General features: G+C 38.8%; 1 protein-coding gene across 1 annotated transcript in view; it reads left to right on the forward strand.

Moving 5' to 3' along the window:
- The window catches only part of Brr2 (U5 small nuclear ribonucleoprotein l(3)72Ab), a 226,235-nt gene that overhangs the window by 40,197 nt on the left and 162,066 nt on the right, over positions 1-23,972 (forward strand). Inside the window, exons 5-6 of the mRNA XM_067135469.2 lie at positions 99-250; positions 5,168-5,414. Coding sequence (XP_066991570.1) covers positions 99-250; positions 5,168-5,414 — 399 coding nt within the window. The remainder of the gene's footprint in view (positions 1-98; positions 251-5,167; positions 5,415-23,972) is intronic.

Consider the following 23,972-nt stretch of genomic DNA (forward strand, 5'->3'; position numbering starts at 1 on the left):
CTCTATCAAAGGCTTTGGAAAGATCTATGGCTATGCAAACTAGCATTGTTTGAAACATCCTGATTACGCTTCCAGAATGTAATTTTGTGTGATTTTAGATGAGAATATTGATGAGACCTATGGAATCAATGTTCAGTTTGAAGAATCAGAGGAAGAAGATGATGAAGATATGTACGGTGAAGTGAGAGAGGAGGAAGATGAAGATGAAGGTGAAGAAGCAAGATTGGATGGTGCTATTCATGCAGAAAATGTAAGTAGTCCTTTGTTATCATATTTTTAATTTTTAATGTATTTTTTCTTGAAGTAAATGTAAATTATCAGTGTCAATGGTTTTATAATTTATATTAATAACAAATTACTGAATTGCTCCAAATATAGGATTATTACCTTTTTAACATTAAAATGTAATTATAAAAACCATAGTAGTCTTATATGTGCAACCTAACATTTTAAAAGACTCATTCTTGTGAAGGTCTGTTTGTATCACTTCCCAGCTTTACTACCTTTCGTACAGTGCGTGTCACCACGCTGAGTTCAAGGTCACAAATAAAGTGAAATTTCTTGAGGTATGACGACTACATTTTCCAGTTTGTGGCTTGTGATCGGTTGTTGCTTGGCTTGGTGTGATATTGTTAATGTATTCAGTTTTGGTTCCTATTGCAGTCAGTCAGATTATGTGGAAAGGATCATTAAATAAAGGAGAGAAGAGAAGGAATTATATGAACTTCAGATTGTAGGTTTTATGCAACTAATAAATGCACTGGCTGCAAAAAAGGTTTGGTGTTTCCTAGTGTAATGTATGATATTGGCAGAAAGATGAGCAAAAGTTTAACCCCTTAACTGTGCATTAATTTTCCACATGTTGCATGTTTTATTTTGTGTTTTTTTTTTTTACTTCAGATAAATTTTCATCACTGAGTAAATGTTCAGATATTGTCAATGGTTCGGGATTATTCTCAAAGTTAGCATGAATCCAACTATTGCCGGTAAAATCAAATCTGTTGCGCTGCCCTCCAAACGTAATGCAGTTAGTTTAAACAACTTCAATTCCTTCATATTTCTGTCATCGTGGAATACATCAGTTGATTCGGAAGAATAATCGTCACTTTTGTCTTCACTTTCATCGCAAAAACAAGGGCATTAGTTCAATATCACTGCTAAATTACTTTGTTTCTTTACACTTGGGTGTGTTAGTGTGGAAGCCATATTGCTTCGACTGCTGACCACATGGAAAAGGTGTGCACGGCCACATGAATTCTACATGAAATACAATATTTAATGGAAATAAACCAAGAAATCAAAATGGTAGCTAAATTTAAATATCTGGGAGAAATCATAACATATAACCTCAATGAAAAGCCAGCATGGCATAACAGAATAAATAAACTGACCAGAGCACAATATGTCACCAAGAATACCTACAACAAAAAGGGCCTGTCAATAGCAACAAAAATAACATGCGCAAGCGAAACCATATTCAAAACAACTAACACTGCACCAATAAACAAAATACTCAAGATAGAGAGAAGAATCATTAGAACGTGCATCAACAAATCATACCAAAAAGATGCACACTGGAGAGTAGCTTCTAATGAAACAGTCTACAAGGAAATAGAGCCAGTAATGAACACAAGCAGGAAGAAACGCATTTCATTTTTTGGACATCTAATCAGGACACCAGAGAACAGGATCATCAGGAGAATAATAGAAAAAATATGGAATAGTAAGTGCAACATTAAGTGGATTACAGAAATCAGGGAAGATATGGATGAACTACAAATTACAGTGGAAGACCTAAGAAACAAAACCGACAAAATCAAAAAACTCACAGACAAACAAACCAGACTGCAAATCAGAATCAACAAACAGACAATAGGAAGGGTGATTTCCAATGAAGAAAGAAGGATAAGATCAGAGAGAATGAAGAAGTACTGGGCTGACAGGAAACTGAAAAATGCTTTGTATAAAGTTGGCTAGAGTGGTCCAATGAAGGCCATAAAATGTAAATAATAATAATACTTTGTTGCAAAATAAGGCCAATAGATGTCAGAAGTGTATATAAACTTCTGACGCTTATAAGCAGTTGACTCGATCTGTAATAAACATTATATGAACTTGGATGACGCTTATAAGCAGTTCATGCAACTTGCGAGTAATTACCTTGATGCTGGGAAGGGTTAAGAATGCTGACACATCAAGAAAAGTGCACATCTCCAATCTCATTCGGACATTACCTAAAAATAAGAATTATTTTTAGAACCTAATTTAAAAATAAATGTACAAGTAGAAAATCATATTCATCTTTGCAATTTCAGATTTAAAACGAAGGAAATACGGTAACAGGAATAGCCTATTCACAATAATTTCTGATATTTTTCCATTCAGAATATCAATATAGTAATTATTTTAATACCATTAATGGCACAAATGTTGTGAATTGATCGTGATCATTTCTTGAACCTTAGCATCGATGTCATTTCCATGCCAGTTAGGAATATTTTGGGAAGGTAGAGCATCTGCCTTTTTCCTGTTTAATGGCAAGCCCAGCAGTTTGTTTATTAAGTCCCGTTCAGGCTTGGCAGACTGATATGTAATATCAGCGGCTGGCTCGGTGAGGAAAGGAACGGGAAACTACCTCACTCCTCATTTCCCTAGTACGCCTCTTCAGTGATGCCTAGGCTATTTATGACAGCTGTTGGCAGAGCTGCAGAGGATCAAACCAGCCTTCGGGCTGAATACCCAACATACATACATAGGTATGAGGGAGGAAATGTGCACGCTTAGGATGGATTTTATGAGTTCTCTTATATGGTAACATCCATTTAGTCTGTAAATAATCATTTTTGGGAGGCTGTGATAAATTATATTCTCAGTTTTATAGTCCATACTTTTACACTCTGCAACAGAGCAGTTATTCCTGTTTTCAGCCATTTTACTACCTCTGTGCACCAAATAACAACACATATTCTAAACACTCACACATTGTACAAATTCAATTAATAAATATGCAATAAAGAGTTAAACAGCTGACCGGAAACCTCTCACTAATGTTACTGCTTGGAACACGCAGTCGAAGTGTCCTCACAGTGATGTCACAAGCTACGAGAGCAGTTAACGCAGGAAAGTGAATGTGGCACTCCCTGGCTAGTTGCATAGAATGTAAAACAATAAATATGATGTCATATTATTTAATAGCTGGTAAGTAAAGTAAAAAATTAAAGAAAATATGAACTTTTGCGCTTTTTTGCCAGTCAGTGAAAAACTGAGGAAAGCCCACAATATTTTATATTCAAATAAAAGAACTTTTATTATTAGATTTACTTCAGAGCATATCCAAATACAGTATTTTAAGATGTTTCTGCAGGGAACAATAAAAAATAATGTGTTAAGTGAGAAGATGTACTACTGAATATACAAATAAAAACAGGGGTATGGAAATACTAGATACGATTTTTGCTGACTTGAGGGTATTTTACGTCGTGTGTTTGGGGGTACAGTGAAAAACATATTTACTATTCCTAAAGAGAGGAAAGTATTAATTAAAAGGTGTGAAAAACGTGAGAGAACAAATGTGAAAACCTTTTCCGCTGAGGCTTATAAAATAACAAGTGCTCTGAAAGGTGTGAAACAAACAACAACAGATATGAAAACATGTGCACGGGGGCCAATAAAAATATTGAAGTATTATTGCAGATCACACTCTGTCTAAATAAAATGTTAGTAGAAGCCATTTATTTTGGAGTAGTAGGTTATTAAACATTATTTTCTGGTCACAAACTTAAACTATGAATTGGAAGGTACACTCGACTACGCACAACCAGTATGAATGACTTTGGCCGCCATTTTGACCAACTCGAGTGATTGAGTTGAAACTCGAAGGTGCAAGTTCAACCTTTGCACACTTCCAGATGCGGACCCCAGTTCACTTTCTGACAGATTTTAATTTTGTCTTCATTAGTAAGGAATTTCACGACTTTTTCCGTATCCATAACTAGGCTATCACAAGACAGATATGCACCATGCTGTCAGTTTCACACGATTATGTTCCTAATCCAGATATAGGCTACCGTATCATGCGACAAATACTCACTCCACTTCACTGTACCACTCAACAAAACAAATTTCTAACCTCTGAATGAAATGCAAAATACAAGCTATAGACTCACTTTGTTATTCAGCATTCTCGCTGCTAACCAGCAAGCAAAACTGAACATTCCTGAGGCTAACGGCTTGCTCCCAAAAGGGGCAACTTATCCTGTGAAGTTCAGGAATTTAAGACCCTTTTCCGTAATCACGCAACTGTGGCGACAGCTCTGTACCTGAGTTGAAAATCATGTTCCTTTCATAAGGGTTGACAAATAACATTTTCAGGGCTAGGAAAAATGGGGTCGTACTAATTGGTAATGGCAAATTTTTGTGACGTGATAAGTGAGGTATTTTTATATAGATTTGATACAGTGAGAATCGGGACTTTGAATTTACGATGTGCTAAGTGGGAAAACATGTTAATGAGGAACGCACTAACGAGGTTTCACTGTACCTTAATTAATAGAGAGGTTAAATACGGTGTAATTGCATTCACTATTTAATTTTTCTTGTAAATACGTTCCAAAAATTTCCAGCCTTCTTATATGTCACTTTTATTTAGGCCAATACGGTACTTCGATATGACATTGATCTAAGAAATTACTCTGTGGAAACCCTTAAAGAGGCAAATTTAAAACATGTATGTTGGATATTGAAATAAACATACATAAATTGGTGAATTTAATTAAGATTAATGGTCAGTATGGATTAAAATGATTATAATAGTGTTGAAGTTAGAAGGGAACAGGTTGTCCCAATTAAGTTTGATAGGAAATATAATTCAGAGAAGCCTATTACAGGAAGTGGAAGCTATGCCATACTTCCTCACAAGTTGTAATCCTCTAAAAGTTATCAGAAGCATGATTGTATGTGTTAATATTCAGCTCCATTTGTGTATAAAGGTTGCTGTAATGGTAGTTGGGCATATGTTTCCTATCATTGTTAGGAGTTGATAATGTTGCTGTTGAAACTCTAAGCAATAATTTTATTGCTTATCCATGTATTTCACTACTGTTGCAGTAGCGAACAATATAGGTATAATATAAAAACTGGTTGTTCACACCTGCATTTGTTTGTGTAGTTAGGGGGTGCTGAGGAAGCTAAAAAGGAGAAGGTTCTACACCCGTTGGATATTGATGCCTACTGGCTACAGCGCCGGCTATCCAAGTTCTATGATGATGCAATGGTGTCACAAGCGAAGGCAGCAGAAGTGCTGTCGGTGTTGCGAGATGCAGGAGATGACAGGGAGTGTGAGAATCAACTGGTACTCCTACTGGGTTATGACTGCTTTGATTTTATCAAGCTTCTTAAGAAGCACAGACATATGAGTAAGTAGATGTGACATAGATTTTTCATTTTGACATTATCTTGCTGGTGTGTAGTTAATTTTTAACTTTCTATGGGCAAGATTAAACAATGCATCCTTCATACCATGAAATTGTTTAAGAAGCAGTGCAAGGCACACTATTTTGATACCTTTGTAAGAGCATGTTAACTCCTCAATATGACAGGTAAACTGCACCAATCAAAGATGCAAGGTCTCAGTCCTGACACTGAAAGGCTACTGTAATATAAGTATTGTTGTTTACTGTTAACATTTTTCTCACTTACTCCAGGCAGTTCTAAGATAGTTTCTTATTTTAAATCTTGAGGTATCTATTCCAATCTAAGGCCCGAATATTCACTCGTCCTCTAGGCCAATTCTCAGAAAAGGACATAGTCAGACAGTTCCTACGCACACAGTTGCATAAGGCTAAGAAGGAAAAATTATGAATGAACAGCTCTGTGATATCATCTTGCTCCAGATTACAATGGATGGGCCTGGTTTAGAACTGCATAAGGCAAAGGAACCTAGAGTGAAACATGGTAATTGATGAGAAATGGAGGAAAGATAGAGTAAAATGGAGAGGAACTATATTTTTCCTGGCCTGGGAATATCTGAATAAGGAAACATGATGATGATCAATATCATGATGATAAGTTTTGACACTTTGAAACTTAATATAAGGCAAAGGAACCTGGATTGAAACATGTTAATAAATGAGTAGTGGAGGCTAAATAGAATAAAATGTAGAGGAACTGTATTTTTTCCCTGATGTGGAAATATCTGAATAAAGAAATGATAATGATGGTGGTGGTGATATATACAAAGTGTTCTGCCATTAGGCAGGACTTGGCACATCATCTCTCCATGCATTCCTGTCTTCAGTAAGCATACAGGTCTTGGCTCCATAAAGTGCCAGACTCCAAACAAAGTGGCGGATAGGGGGGTCCTCACCGGCTTGCCGGCGGACTTGAGGGAAATAAAATCTCTTGCGGACCAAACACACAACCCCCTGTGGGTGGGGGACGCAATTGAATAATACACCCACGGTATCCCCTGCCTGTCGTAAGAGGTGACTAAAAGGGGCTACCAAGGGATGATTTTATTAGAACCATGAAACTACTTGTGATTAGTATCTCCACGCGGGGAATACCATGGGTCGCTTTTACTTGTGCGTGGTTCCACTATGTTAGGTACAAAATAGGTTTGTGATTAGTAGTGATAGTGTGTGGCTCAGGATGCATTTTACAGTACCTGTGATTCGTACTCCCTATATGAGCAACACCATGGGTTGAGCGACACCATGGTTCTGCCTTGCCTATGCTTAGTACCCACTATGGGAGGAACACCACAGGATAGTGTGGGTCCTGTGGTTAGTCCACTTATGTGAGGAACGCCATAGGTTTGCGTTGCCTGTAAACAGTGCCGCAGTGCGCGAAGCACCATAGGTCTGTGTTAACATGTGCGAATTTCATTACCTGTGAATAGTACCATAATGTGTGGAATACCGCGAGCCGACGCTACTTTTGATTTAGTACCGCAACATGACAAATAGCATGGTTCTATTTTCCTAGCGATAAGTACCATTACGAGGCGCCGATGACCTGGATTTTGGACCTGTTTGGACTACAAACATCATCGATTCAGTATTGTGCTTTAGAAGCAGTCCCTTGGTCAGTAATACTATTATTTAACGCTAGTTTCTGGGAACGTGGGGCATTGCAGGTCTGATCCACTGATTGTTTTAACTTCATATCCATCCATTCATTCTTTGTCCTCACATTTTCGAATCTGGTCAATGGAGGATTATGGATTTTTAAATTCTTATACCATTTTGTTTCATTTCTTACCATTAGGGACCGATGACCTAGATGTTAGGCCCCTTTAAACAACAAGCATCATCATCATCTTTTTTTTTTTTGCTAGTTGTTTTACGTCGCACCGACACAGATAGGTCTTACGGCGACGATGGGACAGGAAAAGGACTAGGAGTGGGAAGGAAGCGGCCGTGGCCTTAATTAAGGTACAGCCCCAGCATTTGCCTGGTGTGATAATGGGAAACCACGGAAAACCATTTTCAGGGCTGCCGACAGTGGGGTTCGAACCTACTATCTCCCGAATACTGGATGCTGGCCGCACTTAAGCGACTGCAGCTATCGAGCTCGGCATCATCATCATCATCATCATCATCATCATCATCATCATCATTACCAAATCCAGTTGTCCACTCAGGAGTCTGTTCTTTCTGTTGAAGGCTGCCTTAGCAACAGCAACATGAGTTCGTACTTCACGCCTGCTTCTCATATAATCCATTATTATGCTTCCTACATATTTGAAAGCTGATTCTTGTTCAGTGTTGTATGGGTCTATCTTGACATTGATGTTTGCTTTGTTCCCTTTTGTGCTTATTTCCATGCTCTTTGTCTTCTTCTTATTAAATCTCATTTCATACTGCTCACATGTTACATTCAGGTCTGCTAGCATTCCATTTAGAAATCTTTAACTCTCTGCTAATAACACTATGTTACCCACAAATCAAATACAATCTAAACCTGCAGCTACTATGTTAGACAGAGGAGGAAAGCTGCACTGTTGTCAGGTATATGAATGGCGAAGTGGCAGGTGGCCACGTTATATTCTTGTGAATGCAAAACTTTTACCAGTTAGTTTCTATTTGACACATAACCTCAATTTGCATGATAGTATTTCTCAAGCATTTTTCTAAATATGCTTCCCCCTTTGGCTTTTGCTTTTCCAGTTTCTATCGTTGCTGTAAGGAGCAACAAGATATTAAGGTACCTTTAGAATGGTCATAAAATATGGAACTTTTTTTTTTCAATCTGCTTTATGTCACACCAACACAGATAGATCTTATGGCGACGATGGGATAGGAAAGGTCTAGGAGTGGGGAGGAAGTGACCGTGGCCTTAATTAATGTACAGCCCCAGCATTTGTCGGGTGTGAAAATGGGAAACCATGGAAATCCGTCTTCAGGGCTGCCAACAGTGGGGCTCAAACCCACTATATCCCAGATGCAAGCTGATAAGTACATGACCCAAAAATGCACAGCCATTTGCTCGGTAAGCTATGATTTTCAAATTCGATTGTATCCATTCAAAGACAAGCAATGAAGAATGTACGTTACCTTCTCAGGATCACAGTTAAGCATTGGCTGTTACCTATGGACCTACTTAAGTTTGGAAAGAATTGGTCAGATAGCAGTGTAGCATTTTGTGACTGTAATCTCTAAAAAAGATGTTACTCTTGTTAATAATGTTAACAATTACAGTGAAACCTCGTTAGTACTTTCCTCATTAACACGTTTTTCCGCTTAGCACGTCGTGAATTTGAAGTCTCGATGCCCATCGTATTAAATCTGTATAAAAAATCCCTCACTTTAACACGTCACGATTTTTCGCCTTTACTGCTTAGTAGGGTCATATATTCTCCAGGCCTGAAAATGTTCTTTGTTATCTCTTGTGTACGGGATGTGATTTCCAACAGAGATAAGAACCCTCTCCACGGGTCGGTGGAGAAAGTTGCGCAATAAGAGGAAATGACCTTGAATTCTTGAACACCGAGTATATTGCGTCTTCGAGGGGCAAGCTGTTGGCTTAGGTAAAGTTGAGTTTTGCGTCATTGATTGGCAGAGACTTTACACTAGAACAAGACAGGACAGTTTTTTATTTAATCGTGTCAGAAACATACATTATAACTTACAATAATATCAGGACAGTAACAAATCTGGTACTATAACCATTAATCATTTCTGATGATGGCAGGTAATGATGTGATTAAGCTCTACATAAATACAAATTCAATTAAATGTGGTATGACCAATATGCGGCTAATTCACATGCTTCCTTGGTAGCGTCGATCACATTCTGGAGAAAGCAAGTAGTTGGATACAAGTTACGAACAAGAAGATGGCTCATTGTCTGTTCTTCACCACATTCACATGGAGTAGAGTCACAGACAAAACCCCATTTTCTCATGTTGGTCTTTGTTCTTCCAACTCCTGAACGCAACCTGTTGAGCGTCTTCCATGTTGACCAGCTTTCCTCGTGGCCTGAAGGAAGTCTTTCGGAAGGAGTCATCCATCCTGCAAGGTGGATGGATCTGGAACACCATAAATTCACTCTGAATTCAATGGTGGTTCAGTGAGGCTTTCAGTTGTATGGAGAACGCTTTTTCTTGACTTGAGCCGTTGGGTTGCTGGTTGGTACTCATATAAAGTATGGGTCGTCAGGTTCACTGCTTTAGATTTCTCCAGCCTGGATGCACACTCATGGCGAATATCTGGAGGTGGGATACCTGCTAGAAAATAAACTTGGTGGTGTAGATCTCAATCATCCTGTAATGAGTCTCATTTAAGGCAACATCCACTTGATTAGCATGACTAGATCTACACCAGACAGGGCAGGCATATTCTGCTGCTGAATAACAGAGGGCTATTGCTGAAGTTCTTAAAAGGAAAGGATGCGCCCCCCAGGTTGAACTTGATAATTTCTGGATAATATTGTTCATTGCAAATACCTTCTGTTTTGTGTTCAGACAGTGTGTTCTATAGGTTAGTGCTCAGTCAAGAGTTACTCCTAGATATTTGGGAGTGAAGCAATGTTCTAATATATTACCTTCCCAAATCACTTGCAATTTTCTTGCTGTCTGTCGATTTTTTAGGTCGAAGGCACAGACTTGTGTTTTTGATGGGTTTGGCTTTAGTTGGTTCTCTTGGTAATAACCACTTAGAATGTGTAGAGCACGGGAGAGCTTCTCTTCAGCAAGTTCAAACGTTTCCTCTTGAGCTGCCACATCTACATAAATAAAGCTCTTTGTCCCTTGTGGGCGAGGCTGATCGTTGGTGTAGATGTTAAAAATTATAGAAGCTAGCACACTCCGTTATGGAAGGCCATTCTTTAAGTTCCTCCATCTGCTCCTTTTGCCTTGGAATTCAACAAAAAAACCTTCTGTTCTGTAGAAAGCACTCAATCATTTGGGTGAGTTTATAGTCCTTAGTTATACTGTGCATTTTACGAAGCAGTATATGGTGATTAACTGTATCGTAGACTGATGTCAAGTCAACAAAAACTACTCATGTGACTTTGTTGTTTTTGTAGCTGCCCTCTGTATATTGTGTGACGTGCAGTACTTGGGAAGTACAACTTCTCCCTGGTCGAAAGCTGGCTTGTTCTGGTATGAGTAATGGGTGTATCACTTCAGATAGTCTGTCCAGAATAATTCTTTCTAAGATTTTGTATAAATGGCACAACAAAGAGATTGGTTGGTAATTCTTCGGATCACTTGTGTTCTTGCCAGGTTTAAGTATTGCTATAACTCTTGCTTTTCTGTACAGTTTAGGAATTTTGCAATATTTGATGCAGTTGTTGAAAAAGTCCAAGAGCCATTGCTTACTGACAGGACCAAATCTTTTGAGTTGCTCAATACAGATGTCATCAAGACCTGCCGCCTTACCATTTTTGCATTTATTCAGCGCTCTTTGTAGATCTTCCATAGAAAACCGGTTAGAGAGAATGCTGTTTTCCTGATTAGTTGGCTTTTCTTCTTTTTGTTTTGATCCTCTCCCAGCTTTATTTGATTTGCCGCTCTCCACGAGCTGACTAGCTATTTGATTTGCAGAAACGTTGCTACGTACTAAGGTCTTAGTTGTATTATTACTGAGGTGTCTAAGTAACCTCCATGCGTTGTAACTGTTTCTTCCCATATCCAGCTCTTCCATTAATTTAATCCATTGCTTACGTTTGGATTCTGAAATGGAGGAAATAACACGCTGTCCGCTGTGGATAGTTTTGTCACTGAGGCTCTTTTTTTAAAAGGTCTTGATATTCTTTCAGCAAAGTGGATGTTTTCGTGGTAAGACCTTGAATGTAACTGGTCCTACCTCCTCTAGGAATAGCTTTTCTGGAGCAATAGTGGACGGCTTCCAAGAACTCTTCATATGCCTCTGGAACGGGATCAATTGTTGTAATCCTCTCATCAAGCATTGTGGTGAATTTTTGCTAGTCTGCCTTCTTGAAATTGTACCTTCACCTGAAGTGCACGATGTGTGGGCGAATTGCTGGTACACACTAACACATAATTGGGTGGTGAGGAATCGCTGTACAAATTGACTTTATGCTTTGATTAGCTAATTTCTCGCTCACAAAAATAAGATCAGGGTTGTATCCACGTTGCCATCTACCACTATTAAAAGGAGGGAGTTTATTATCATGGATCAAGGATAGCCGATGCAGTTCTGCCCACTCTAGTACGGCATCTCCATTTGAATCATCTTGAGAATAGCCCCAAACAATGCTATGACTACTGAAATCACCAACAATGACAGATGGTTTCTGGCTGTTGAAATTAACAGCCTCATTGGGAGACTTGTAGACAGAGGAAATTAGTATCTTCTACAGTAATTATTTCAACGTTATTTTGTTCTGTGATGGAAGTCGTAAGAATCTTAAGATTTGGTTTGGCAAAGATGACACTACCATACTGGCGGCGAGGTCTTTCAGCCACTTATTTCATTCCTCGGATCTTAGGGCATCGTTGATGAATGTCCCTATGTTTTTCCTGAACACTTAAGGCAATGTATCGGTGAAATTTGGTGAAAATTGTGAAAAAAATCCATTTTTAGTTTTTTACGTTCTCATAATGTTTATACCTTGTACTTTATTTTTAAGCTTTGTTTTATTTAATTATCAGCCATTTAAAGCCCTTAGTGGCCATTTAAATGACCCGGTGCAAGTGGGCATTGCCGCCCATTGACACTATTCTCATGAATATCTTTCGTTTTTCGAAGATTTTGAATTGAGTGTGCGGGTTGAATGTAAGAAATTTTGATGCTGTGGGTCTTTATGTTGGCTATTCTGATGGACTATTGATATATCGAGTGGAATTGGCGCTTATTTCAAGGATGGAGCTTGTCCATGTGTTGAATGTAAACAAAGAGTTGTGATCTCACGTTTTGTGTTTATCATTCGTGTTTTAGGCCTACTCTGCTTTTCTGTAATTTCTTAAATGTTACATTTGTAATAAGTGTACTATAAATGATCCATAAACAATAACAGTATCTACTTAGTGCAAGCAGCTTAGTTTTTGAGGTTGGGATTTGTGAGGTTGTGTTATTATCAGTGTACATAATGGGCAGAAGAATTGAGACTTGTCATCGCCGGAAGAAACGACCTAGTAAAGTGTTGGATAAAGTGAAACAATGACATTTCTAACAAGAATAAGAATGTAAGTACTATTTTACAAGATCAAGTAGGGGAAGTTAAAGTCCCCACACCAAATATTGTGCCCGGGGAATGCATAATGTAATTTGGGCTCAGTATCCGAAGGAAGTGTTTGTCAAATAAAGAACTGGAGATTGCTGTAACATCAGCAATTGGTGAATTTGACATGGGTTGTGAAGCAAGTGAGAAACTAAAAGCTAGTGTTAGGGGTGTTAAAGTTAGCAGCTCAGAACAGAAAATTAGTGTAATGAGGGACAAGCGTAGAATTGACCACAGTGGAGTGTCTGGGCAACAAGGGTTCAAAACAGCCTGAAGGAAACTAAAACTCTCTAAACTGCTAATGAGGCCAGGAAGAAAGCAGCAGAGGGTCCAACATACGGTGCTGGGGAGTTTTAAGTCAACTAGATTCAGGTACTGGACTATTGTTCATCTCTAAAATTTCAATCTCTTTTTCCTCAGAATTTATTTTCCAGCACTTTTCAAGATTCAAAATGCTCCTCATGCCACAGTTTTTAATCAATCTGCTTGAATCTTTTAGGATAGTTTCAGATACAACATAATAACAAACTGATGTGCAAATTTTAAAATACATGCAATAGTTCAGTGGCAATCTAGTTTTTTCTCATCATGATCATCATAAAATATATTTAAAAAGTTAAGCCTATGTGAAATAATTTGTTCCTTTCAGTGTAATTAAAATTTGTCAAAACCCACACATCAATACTTTTATATTGGTCTTTTAAAACCAAGATTAAATTTTTTAAGCCAGATCTGTTGAGCCGTTTGGCATGAGGAGCATTTTATAAATACATCGAAAATTGTTAAAAATATTGATAAATTTATGAATATCTCAAAAACTGTTATTGATAGAAACTTGAAACTTTGTATGTTGTATCATGCTGATACTGATATTAAATGATCAAAATTCGAAGGTGATAGGATGAAAACTGTAGATTTTAGGATTTTCACAGGTGCATTGCTTTAATAAATCACATTTGTGTTTATAACAAAGCTTGTTTAATAGCTCTTCTTTACACATTGATAATCCTTCTATGTTTACAGAAATCATTGTAATGATTGGCTCTGATACGAGCCTTTCCTTATTGTTGGAAAACATCTTACTCATTTGAATTGTATTGTTTCTGGAATACCGACGTTCAATTAGGTAATGGAAATTCTCCGACTACCTATGCAGGGGCACCACGAGCAGGAATCAGCTAAGTTAAAGCACAGTAATAGATTCCACTGCAGCTAGGGGCATTGAATTCAGTTTTCACGCTTTTTTTTTTTTCTTTTCATAGCTGTCCTGTTGGCATACATGGCTTATGGCTGGGAGTCATCTGAAATTATGCGTCACGGAAGTTACTGCCACAAAATGTGTAACAGAAGTGTAACTCTAACAACCATGCAGCCGTTGGTGGATGGTCATCACCGAGAAACATTATCCATGATCATTTCATTTTCTGAAAATTGGTTGATATTTTGTTCTTTTTATGTTCTTTGTTTTATGGAAAGGTCTTTGTTGTCAGTGAGATTGTTGAATAACCCAGTGTACTTGATTGTATTTGTAGCCTATTTTGCATTCCAATCAGAAGTTATAAATTTATTTATTCAGAATCATTCTTTCCAACTTCGGAAACTTTCCTTCGCTCAATCGTTTTCTTGTTCCATTTCTAGTTTGCTTATATGCATTTTCAATTTTGTCTCGGTTGCCCACAATAGTGTTCAAAGTAGAAGATGCTAGTTTTAACATTCGCGCCAACTCTACACGCTTAAGATGTGGATTCCTATCTACTTCTTGAAGGATTTTAATTTTTTCGTGATTGCTGAGTGGTATTACGACCCTTTTCTTATCCATAGCTAGGCTATCACAAGAGAGATACCGTATATAACGTGTTGCTGAACTCCTCACAAGTATCCTATTAGTCCGTACGTAGGCTGTCACGCGACAGATAATCACCTCACTTCTTTTTATCACTCAACGCAATAAATTGAAGGTAAAGCAATGTACCATTCATACAAAAATACAAACTGCTAGTTGACAGTTGGCACGTTTATTCACCGGTGAGTCTGTCCGAACCAATGCCGAGTTCTGTCAAAGTTTCGTGTTCAAAATGGCGGAAAATCAGCTGTATGGTTTCTGAGATATTTGTCCAACAATGTCAAAAGTTTGCTATGGTGCTTAGCACCTGCTTAAAATGTGAGTTCATGCTTTGTGGTACAATGACTGTAAAATGTACTGATGTGTAAAGTGATACCATCTCCCCGTTGGATAGCTTTTAATGGATATTCGATAGTACGTTTTCTCACTTAACACTATTTTTTTGGTCATCCCCTGCAGAAACGTACTAAAGAGGTTTCACTTTACTTTGAACAGTTCTTGTAACTTGTAAGCAGTAGCATTTATAAGGAGCATAACAGACTGGATCATCTGATTCCATGGTTTTGCTTTCCACTCTCAATTATGTGGTAATCGAATGAATGAGTCAAATGAACAAATCATTTTGGTGAATCGTTTCAAATGAATCGATTCTTCTAACTGAATAGGCTCCCTGTGTGAAGTCCTTTGAGATTTCCAAGAAATGTATCAGTTTGATTCGAAGCATGTATGACAATTACATATGCCAGATTGAATACATATGTTACCTGTCAGATCTGACTGAAGTGAATACTGGTGTGAAACAAAAGATGCTACTCTTCCCCGTCTTATTCTTTATGGTTCTGGACATTGTCACGACTAATGCAATGAACTATTGGTTGGGTGTTTTGTGGAATCTTGCTGAATGTCTCGAGGACTGCACTGCACCGTTGCAGGTTGATGGACAGACCGTAGAGATGGTTGACATTTCACCTCTGTGAGAAGCATTATAATAGCTATTGGAATTGCCAGCCGTATAAAAAAATCCCAAGGGTGCCTTCATGATGGTTCGTCCAATGTGGAGGTCAAAAGAACTCTGTATTAGAAACAAACGTTACATTTCTAATTCTACATGTATGGAAAAGGTTGAACCATTACATAACATTTTTCATTTTAATTGTGATCGCATTTGAATGTCGACAAGAAAGCTCACAAGTGCACATAGCAAGAAAACCATTTGGGGCAAATCCTTCAGTTTTCGTATTTAAACAGTGTCAACTACCCTAACTTAACTGCGTATGTACCATGAAAACATATATCAAGCTCCAGTAGAAAAGTAGTAATCTTCTCACTATAAATTTACATAGGAATAACCGTACGGAAATTCAACCAGATGTGAGAAAATATAATCTAATCTCTGAAATCAGTGATGCAATCTGCCATATGTTGAAGTGTGTCGCATTCTTACTTAATTTCAATGTACAGTTTTAAAATTAAGTGGTCTTTTACTTAGCCTTTATTTCTAACGAGTTGACAACTGCTATCGAACACTTATTTACGTATTTATTACGAAAACATGTTCTCCTCTTTCATTTCTGATTTTCTTTATGGAATGGCAGTTGACAGGTATTACTAATCGACTCCAACATCACATTAGAATGTCAATGGGAGAGCTCGCTAGTGGATATAGCGAGGAAATGATACCAAAGATGATCTATCATGTGCTATGTAATGGCTGGGTGCATAAATATCGGTAATGGAAAAAATTAGAAACAAAGTTAGGTTTTGGTCCACACAATCAATGCACGTCACTTTACAAGTGAACTATTTAATTAAAAACATATTAAAAACATTTAGGGACATGTTTCGTCTCTATTTGAGACTACATCAGCCATAAAATTATGTGGTAGATTATAAAACTCAAATCAGAAACTGAACAAAATGTAAATATGGAAGAACTCAATATCTTTAAAAGACTATTTGGGAAATGCAAAAATATAAATATCTATACATTATTTACATAAATTGACCTCTTTCTTGCAAAAAACTTTTGCCTTCAATGTTATAAATGAAATTAATTTGAAATTGACAAGCCTGCCATAATGTTTCGTATGGAATCAATGTCCATTTTGAAGGGCAGAAAATAACTGACGTTATAATGGGGTTCCCATTATATCCTGTACTAAGGCTAATATTCTATGGGCATCTAGAAAGAATGGATGAGAAATGGTTAATTAAGAAAATATTCAAGTACATCACTGGACTGAAAGCTTCGACAAAGTGGGTAGAAGAGGTAAAAAGAGATGCAATAGAAAGTGGACTTACTATGGATATGATTCACAACAGAAAATAATTTAGAAGCCGAATGGACAGCATCAAAACATTCCAGGAGAAACCACCAAAATGTAGACCCAAATTGGTCATATCTGAGAAAGAAAGGAAGATTAGAAGTGAAAGGATGAAGAGATTCTGGGAGAAGGAGAGAAAGCCTTAGGTTCAATGCGGTCCATAGGCGGCCAAATTCGGAAACAAGAAGGAGAATGAAAACGGAGGCACTATAAATCTCAGATTTGTGCACATTCAATTTGTTTCTATACGCCTGCTTTGGTCAGCCAGATCAGCTGTCATGAAGATTATTTTCTGTTGCCTGCAATAGATCCTCCATCATGTGTGCCCACAAGGCCGTCACCCTCCTTGAAAATTAAAAATCGCGTAATTTGAAATTGTGACATGCGCCTATAACCTTATTTTTGTCACAATTTAGTAAGACTCTAGAGGGGATGCTAGAGGCTTGTTAACCTGAGAGCTTACGCCCCTCGGACTCTCTTTGCTCCCCACCCCGGCAAGCACAACGGTTACCAACCGGACCTCACCAATCCTGACCAACGGTCTTTTCACTGGCCTGGTCTTGTAAAGATAGTTTTGGCAACCTTGTAAAACACGCTGTGGCACCGCCCTAGCTGGGCTATATTGGATCGGCAACCTGTGTTTTGCGAAGGCTTAGCAGAAGTGTAATAGAATTTACAATTTTTTTTTGCAAGTTGCTTTACGTCGCACCGACACAGATAGGTCTTATGGCGACGATGGGATAGGAAAGGGCTAGGACTAAGAAGGATGCGTCCGTGGCCTTAATTAAGGTACAGCTACAGCATTTGCCTGGTGCGAAAATGGGAAACCACGGAAAACCATCTTCAGGGCTGCCGACAGTGGGGTTCAAACCCACTATCTCCCGGATACTGGATACACATAGCGACTGCAGCTATCAAGCTCGGTTCACAATTTTTAAAAGGGAGATCATAGTTCTCAATCACTAAAAGAAAACGATAAAAGGAACAAACCTCCTTACTGCAAGCTTGACAGGCTACCCTTCCATCCGCAGTGAAATTGGGATCCCCTGTGATCCTATTTAATTTTCATCCATTCTATGACAAGAGACCACCGGCGTTTTAACTCCTCGTTCAGTAATTTAATGATTATTTACATTTTAGCAATATTAAAATAATTTAAAGTTCACGACTAATACAGCATTGCAACAAAACAACTTGCCATAATACATAAATTAATAGGCCTATAGGCCCTACACGCTACAATGAAATGAGATCCTAGTTCTCAATCACTAAAAAAAAAGATAAAAGGAACAAACGAACTTACCTCCTTACTGCAAGCTTGACAGGCTACCCTTCCATCCGCAGTGAAATTGGGATCCCCTGTGATCCACTGCTTCAGCCAGTAGGATTTCGACGATTTTTCTTTGGGCATTGCTGCAAACACACTTGTTTTCCTTCTTCCACTTCACAATAAATCACAACACATTCTGAACATAAAGCGTGCGCGTACAACAGTTCGCATCGAAAGGCAGGTACATGGCATATGGGTTGTGCAACATAGTTCGTCGTTGACTTAGGAGGTTGGAGGGGTTGAAGGCTTCGAGGTCAAAATGTTCCGTGTTTCTCCTGATGGAAATTTCCCTAGAACTGTTTCTGGTGACTTATGGGAATTCCCATTTTTGTTCGTGGGGTAAACAGATATTGAAAAAAGAGCACACTAGCTACAATATAATGCACTGGAAGAAAATCGGCTTTTTTAAAACACAGTCAAAAGGCATCAAAGGTATTATACTCCAAATGGGCACAAACCCCTGAAATGGGCATTTATAGGCACAATAAAACCAACGAAATATAGCTAAAAAGACCCTAAAACGGATTTATATCTCATAAGCTTATGTTTCTGAACACAGGAATAAAATAGGCAAATAGGCAAATTCCCATCTCTAGTAATGACTATTATGTAGCTTGAAGGGGAATATTCATAATACCTATTCAAATGACGAATGTTCCCCAGGTATTACTTCTGTTACTTCTGTTGGTTTAACAATACAAGAGACAAATATCTGCTGTGTGCAAAAATTAAAATATTTGTTTGTGGATCTAAAATGGAAGAGAAGTCAAAGTAATTGGAAAACAAGTGGCAGATTGTGGGTTACTGTAGTCACGCCCTAGTTCGTGAACCATGGGCAACGGCTGAGTGGCCTAGTAAGTGGTCCTGAGAGTCAGGATACCAGTTGCTATGGAATGGGAGTGGGCATCTCAGACATATTCTGAGTCATGGCCCTCCTTGTGCTCAGGCGGCTAGGACTATACAATTCACCGGTGGTCCATAACCCGTTAGAGGAGAGATCCTCACTTGGACTATGTGCAAGTAGGGTAGCATCCTGCTTCATGAATTTACCGAGCTCAGAACATTTTAAGCAAGCCTCGGACCTATGAGAGTAATGGAGTCCCACTCCCATTTGACAGGCGAGGGACTCCTTAGAAACAACTTGGCGAACGAACTGGAATTCGATGGGGAGCTATCGATATTAATGGGGCTTATGGAAGAAAGAAAGTAGAACTGGCTGAGTCAGCAAAGAGGATGCATCTGGATGTGCTAGGAGTAAGCGATATTCGGGTAAGGGGAGATAACGAGGAAGAGATAGGAGATTATAAAGTGTACTTGACGAGTGTTAGAAAGGGAAGGGCAGAGTCTGGGGTAGGGTTCTTTCTCAGGAATACCATTGCACGGAACATTGTTTCTGTTAGGCACGTAAATAAGTGAATGATGTGGGTAGATTTGTCAGTTGGAGGAATTAGGACTAGAGTTGTGTCCGTGTATTCACCATGTGAGGGTGCAGATGAGGATGAAGTTGACAAGTTTTATGAAGCATTGAGTGACATCGTGGTCAGGGTCAACAGCAAGGATAGAATAGTGCTAATGGGCGATTTCAATGCGAGAGTTGGGAATAGAACTGAAGGATACGAAAGGGTGATCGGTAAATGTGGGGAAGATATGGAAGCTAATGGGAATGGGAAGCGTTTGCTGGACTTCTGTGCTAGTATGGGTTTAGCAGTTACGAATACATTCTTCAAACATAAGGCTATTCACCACTACACATGGGAAGCTAGGGGTACCAGATCCATAACAGACTATCTTAACCGACTTCGAATTCAGGAAATCTGTTAGGAATGTACAAGTTTTCAGGGATTTTTCAATGATTCAGACCTAGAAAGTGAAATCTGTCTGCAAATGAATAAGGGTAGAAAATTTCCAGGACGAGGAAATTAGACAGAAGTACATGGATATGATTAGTGAGAAGTTTCGAAAAGTAGACAGTAAGCAGGTTCAGGATATAGAAAGAGAATGGGTGGCATACAGGGATGTTGTAGTAGAAACAGCAAGGGAATGCCTAGGAACAACTGTGTGTAAAGATGGGAAAGGGCAAACATCTTGGTGGAATGATGAAGTGAGAGCAGCTTGTAAACGTAAAAAGAAGGCTTATCAGAAATGGATCCAAACAAGGGCCAAGGCAGACAGGGATTTGTACGTAGATGAAAGAAACAGAGCGAAACAAATAGTTGTTGAATCCAAAAAGAAGTCATGGGAAGATTTTGGTAATAACCTGGAAAGGCTAGGTCAAGCAGCAGGGAAACCTTTCTGGACAGTAATAAAGAATCTTAGGAAGGGAGGGAAAAAGGAAATGAACAGTGTTTTGAGTAATTCAGGTGAACTCATAATAGACCCCAGGGAATCACTGGAGAGGTGGAGGGAATATTTTGAACATCTTCTCAATGTTAAAGGAAATCATCCTGGTGGTGTTGCGAACAGCCAAGCTCCTGGGGAGGAGGAAAATGATGTTGGTGAAATTATGCTTGAGGAAGTGGAAAGGATGGTAAATAAACTCCATTGTCATAAGGCAGCAGGAATAGATGAAATTAGACCTGAAATGGTGAAGTATAGTGGGAAGGCGGGAATGAAATGGCTTCATAGAGTAGTAAAATTAGCATGGAGTGTTGGTAAGGTATCTTCAGATTGGATAAAAGCAGTAATTGCACCTATCTATAAGCAAGGGAACAGGAAGGATTGCAACAACTATCGAGGTATCTCATTGATTAGTATACCAGGCAAGGTATTCACTGGCATCTTGGAACGGAGGGTGCGATCAGTTGTTGAGAGGAAGTTGGATGAAAACCAGTGTGGTTTCAGACCACAGAGAATCTGTCAGGATCAGATTTTCAGTATGCGCCAGGTAATTGAAAAATGCTATGAGAGGAATAGGCAGTTGTGTTTATGTTTCGTAGATCTAGAGAAAGCACATGACAGGGTACCGAGGGAAAAGATGTTCGCCATGCTGAGGGACTATGGAATTAAAAGTAGATTATTAAAATCAATCAAAGGCATTTATGTTGACAATTGGGCTTCTGTGAGAATCGTTGGTAGAATGAGTTCTTTGTTTAGGGTACTTACAGGGGTTAGACAAGGCTGTAATCTTTCACCTTTGCTGTTCGTAGTTTACATGGATCATCTGCTGAAAGGTATAAAATGGCAGGGAGGGATTCAGTTAGGTGGAAATGTAGTGAGCAGTCTGGCCTATGCTGACGACTTGGTCTTAATGGCAGATTGTGCTGAAAACCTGCAGTGTAATATCTTGGAACTTGAAAATAGGTGCAATGAGTATGATATGAAAATTAGCCTTTTGAAGACTAAATTGATGTCAGTAGGTAAGAAATTCAACAGAATTGAATGTCATATTGGTGATACAAAGCTAGAACAGGTAGATAATTTCAAATATTTAGGTTGTGTGTTCTCCCAGGATGGTAATAGGGTAAGTGAGATTGAATCAAGGTGTAGTAAAGCTAATGCAGTGAGCTCGCATTTGCGATCAACAGTATTCTGTAAGAAGGAAGTGAGCTCCCAGGCGAAACTATCTTTACATCGGTCTGTTTTCAGACCAACTTTGCATTACGGGAGCGAAAGCTTGATGGACTCAGGATATCTTATTAATAAATTAGAAGTAACAGACAAGAAAGTAGCAAGAATTATTGCTGGTACAAACAGGTGGGCACAATGGCAGGAGGGTACTCGGAATGAGGAGATAAAGGCTAATTTAGGAATGAACTCGATGGATGAAGCTGTATGCATAAACCGGCTTCGGTGGTGGGGTCATGTGAAGCGAATGGAGGAGGATAGGTTACCTAAGAGAATAATGGACTCTGTTATGGAGGGTAAGAGGAAGAGAGGTAGACCAAGATGACGATGGTTAGACTCTGTTTCTAACGATTTACAGATAAGAGGTATAGAACTAAATGAGGCCACAACACTAGTTGCATTTCGAGGATTGTGGCGACTTTTAGTAAAATCACAGAGGCTTGCAGACTGAATGCTGAAAGGCATAACAGTCTATAATTATAATGTATGTATGTTTTTTTTTTTTTTTACTCCTGTTCAAGTAAAGAATCTGTAAGTCACACTCACTTATATAGTAAAGGGTCCAGGTCCCAAAATTAGTCCCAGGACGAAGAAATAAACCAAAAGAAACCCCAAGAATCTCTTTCCACTAGACACTCCAGATATTAAGATCAACCTCAGTGGACAAGAAATATAGTTTATTCTTAAGCTCCATATGAAATTTCAGCTACATATGATGAACAGCTTAGGAGCACTGAGAGGAAAGAGCAAACGAATGCACATTGATGAAACGAAGTGGTGGGAGAAGGCAGACTGTTTTACTTATTGAGCATATGCAAATATTATATGGATATGTACAAATACGTGGTAAGTATACAGTTTACAAAAACACAAATCTGCTGAGGGAGAACAAATCTAAAGTCATACATCCAGGTTTTCTGGTCCCGTGCAAACAGTGCCAACATTCTGGCAATATCCTCCCAGCTATTATGGTACAGTAAAACCTCGTTAATTCAAAGTCGTTGGGACGCAAAAATCGGACATTGAATTATGTGATTTCGAATTAACTGCCAACACGTAATTCGTAAATGACAACCCTTGCGGCGTCACAATATATTCTAAGACCCGTTACTGCATGCAATTAACCTTGATTCACAGTCAAACCAATAAATTCCATGGGAAAAAGGATTTCCTAAATGTATCCAAGAAGGTGCATTTACGGTATGCAAATAATGCACTTGGATAACTCTCTGTCAAACATAACCTTATGCATTGAAATCAAATGAAAGAAAACATGATTCAAAGATGAGGAGAAATCTATACTGGCTCCCCTGTGCAAGTGCTGTATTCATTGGATTACTGTACTGTATGCATTTTAGATGCCTTGTACTTGCACGGAAAGTACCCAATGTCATTAAAACATCGTGACTTATCGAACTTTCCTCTGGCGAGGGGAGAAAGTCTCTCGCTTCCGTCCACATTACAAACAGTACACCAGGCGAGTTGGCCGTGCGGTTAGGAGCGCGCAGTTGTGAGCTTGCATCCGGGAGATAGTGGGTTCGAATCCCACTGTCGGCAGCCCTGAAAATGGTTTTCCGTGGTTTCCCATTTTCACACCAGGCAAATGCTGGGGCTGTACCTTAATTAAAGCCACGGCCGCTTCCTTCCCATTCCTAGGCCTTTCATCTCCCGTCGTCGCCATAAGACCTATCTGTTTCGGTGTGACGTAAAGCAAAATAGAAAAAAAAAATAACAGTACAGTGACTATACTTGTATGATTTCCTGCCATGCCACTTCTATTTCAGAATTGTATCCAACATGATGCATTTACTTTATTCAAATAATGCACGTGGATAAAACAATGGCAAACATAACCTCACGCAACGAAAGGGAAAAAAATCACGAATCGGTGATGAGGACAAATTATGGTGACTTCCCTGTGCAAATGCTTTATATTCTGGATCTGTTTGCATTTTTAGATGCCTTGTACTTGCACGGAAAGTTCCCGGCGCCCTTAAAACATCGTGGCTTTTTGAAGTTTCCTATGACGGGGGAAGGAAGTCTTGCTTCCGTGTGCACTGCATTACAACACAGTACATTTCCTGGTTGGCAATTCTCTCCTTTAAAACCGTAAGTCCGTTTGGCCTCAGCATTTAAAAAAATAAAATAAAATAAAAAACAATGCAATTTCATCGGGATTGACAATATTATTTGGTGGGTATGAATTGATTATATAAGCCACGCT

The sequence above is a fragment of the Anabrus simplex genome, chromosome 1, assembly GCF_040414725.1.
Source record: "Anabrus simplex isolate iqAnaSimp1 chromosome 1, ASM4041472v1, whole genome shotgun sequence".
NCBI lineage: Eukaryota > Metazoa > Arthropoda > Insecta > Orthoptera > Tettigoniidae > Anabrus > Anabrus simplex.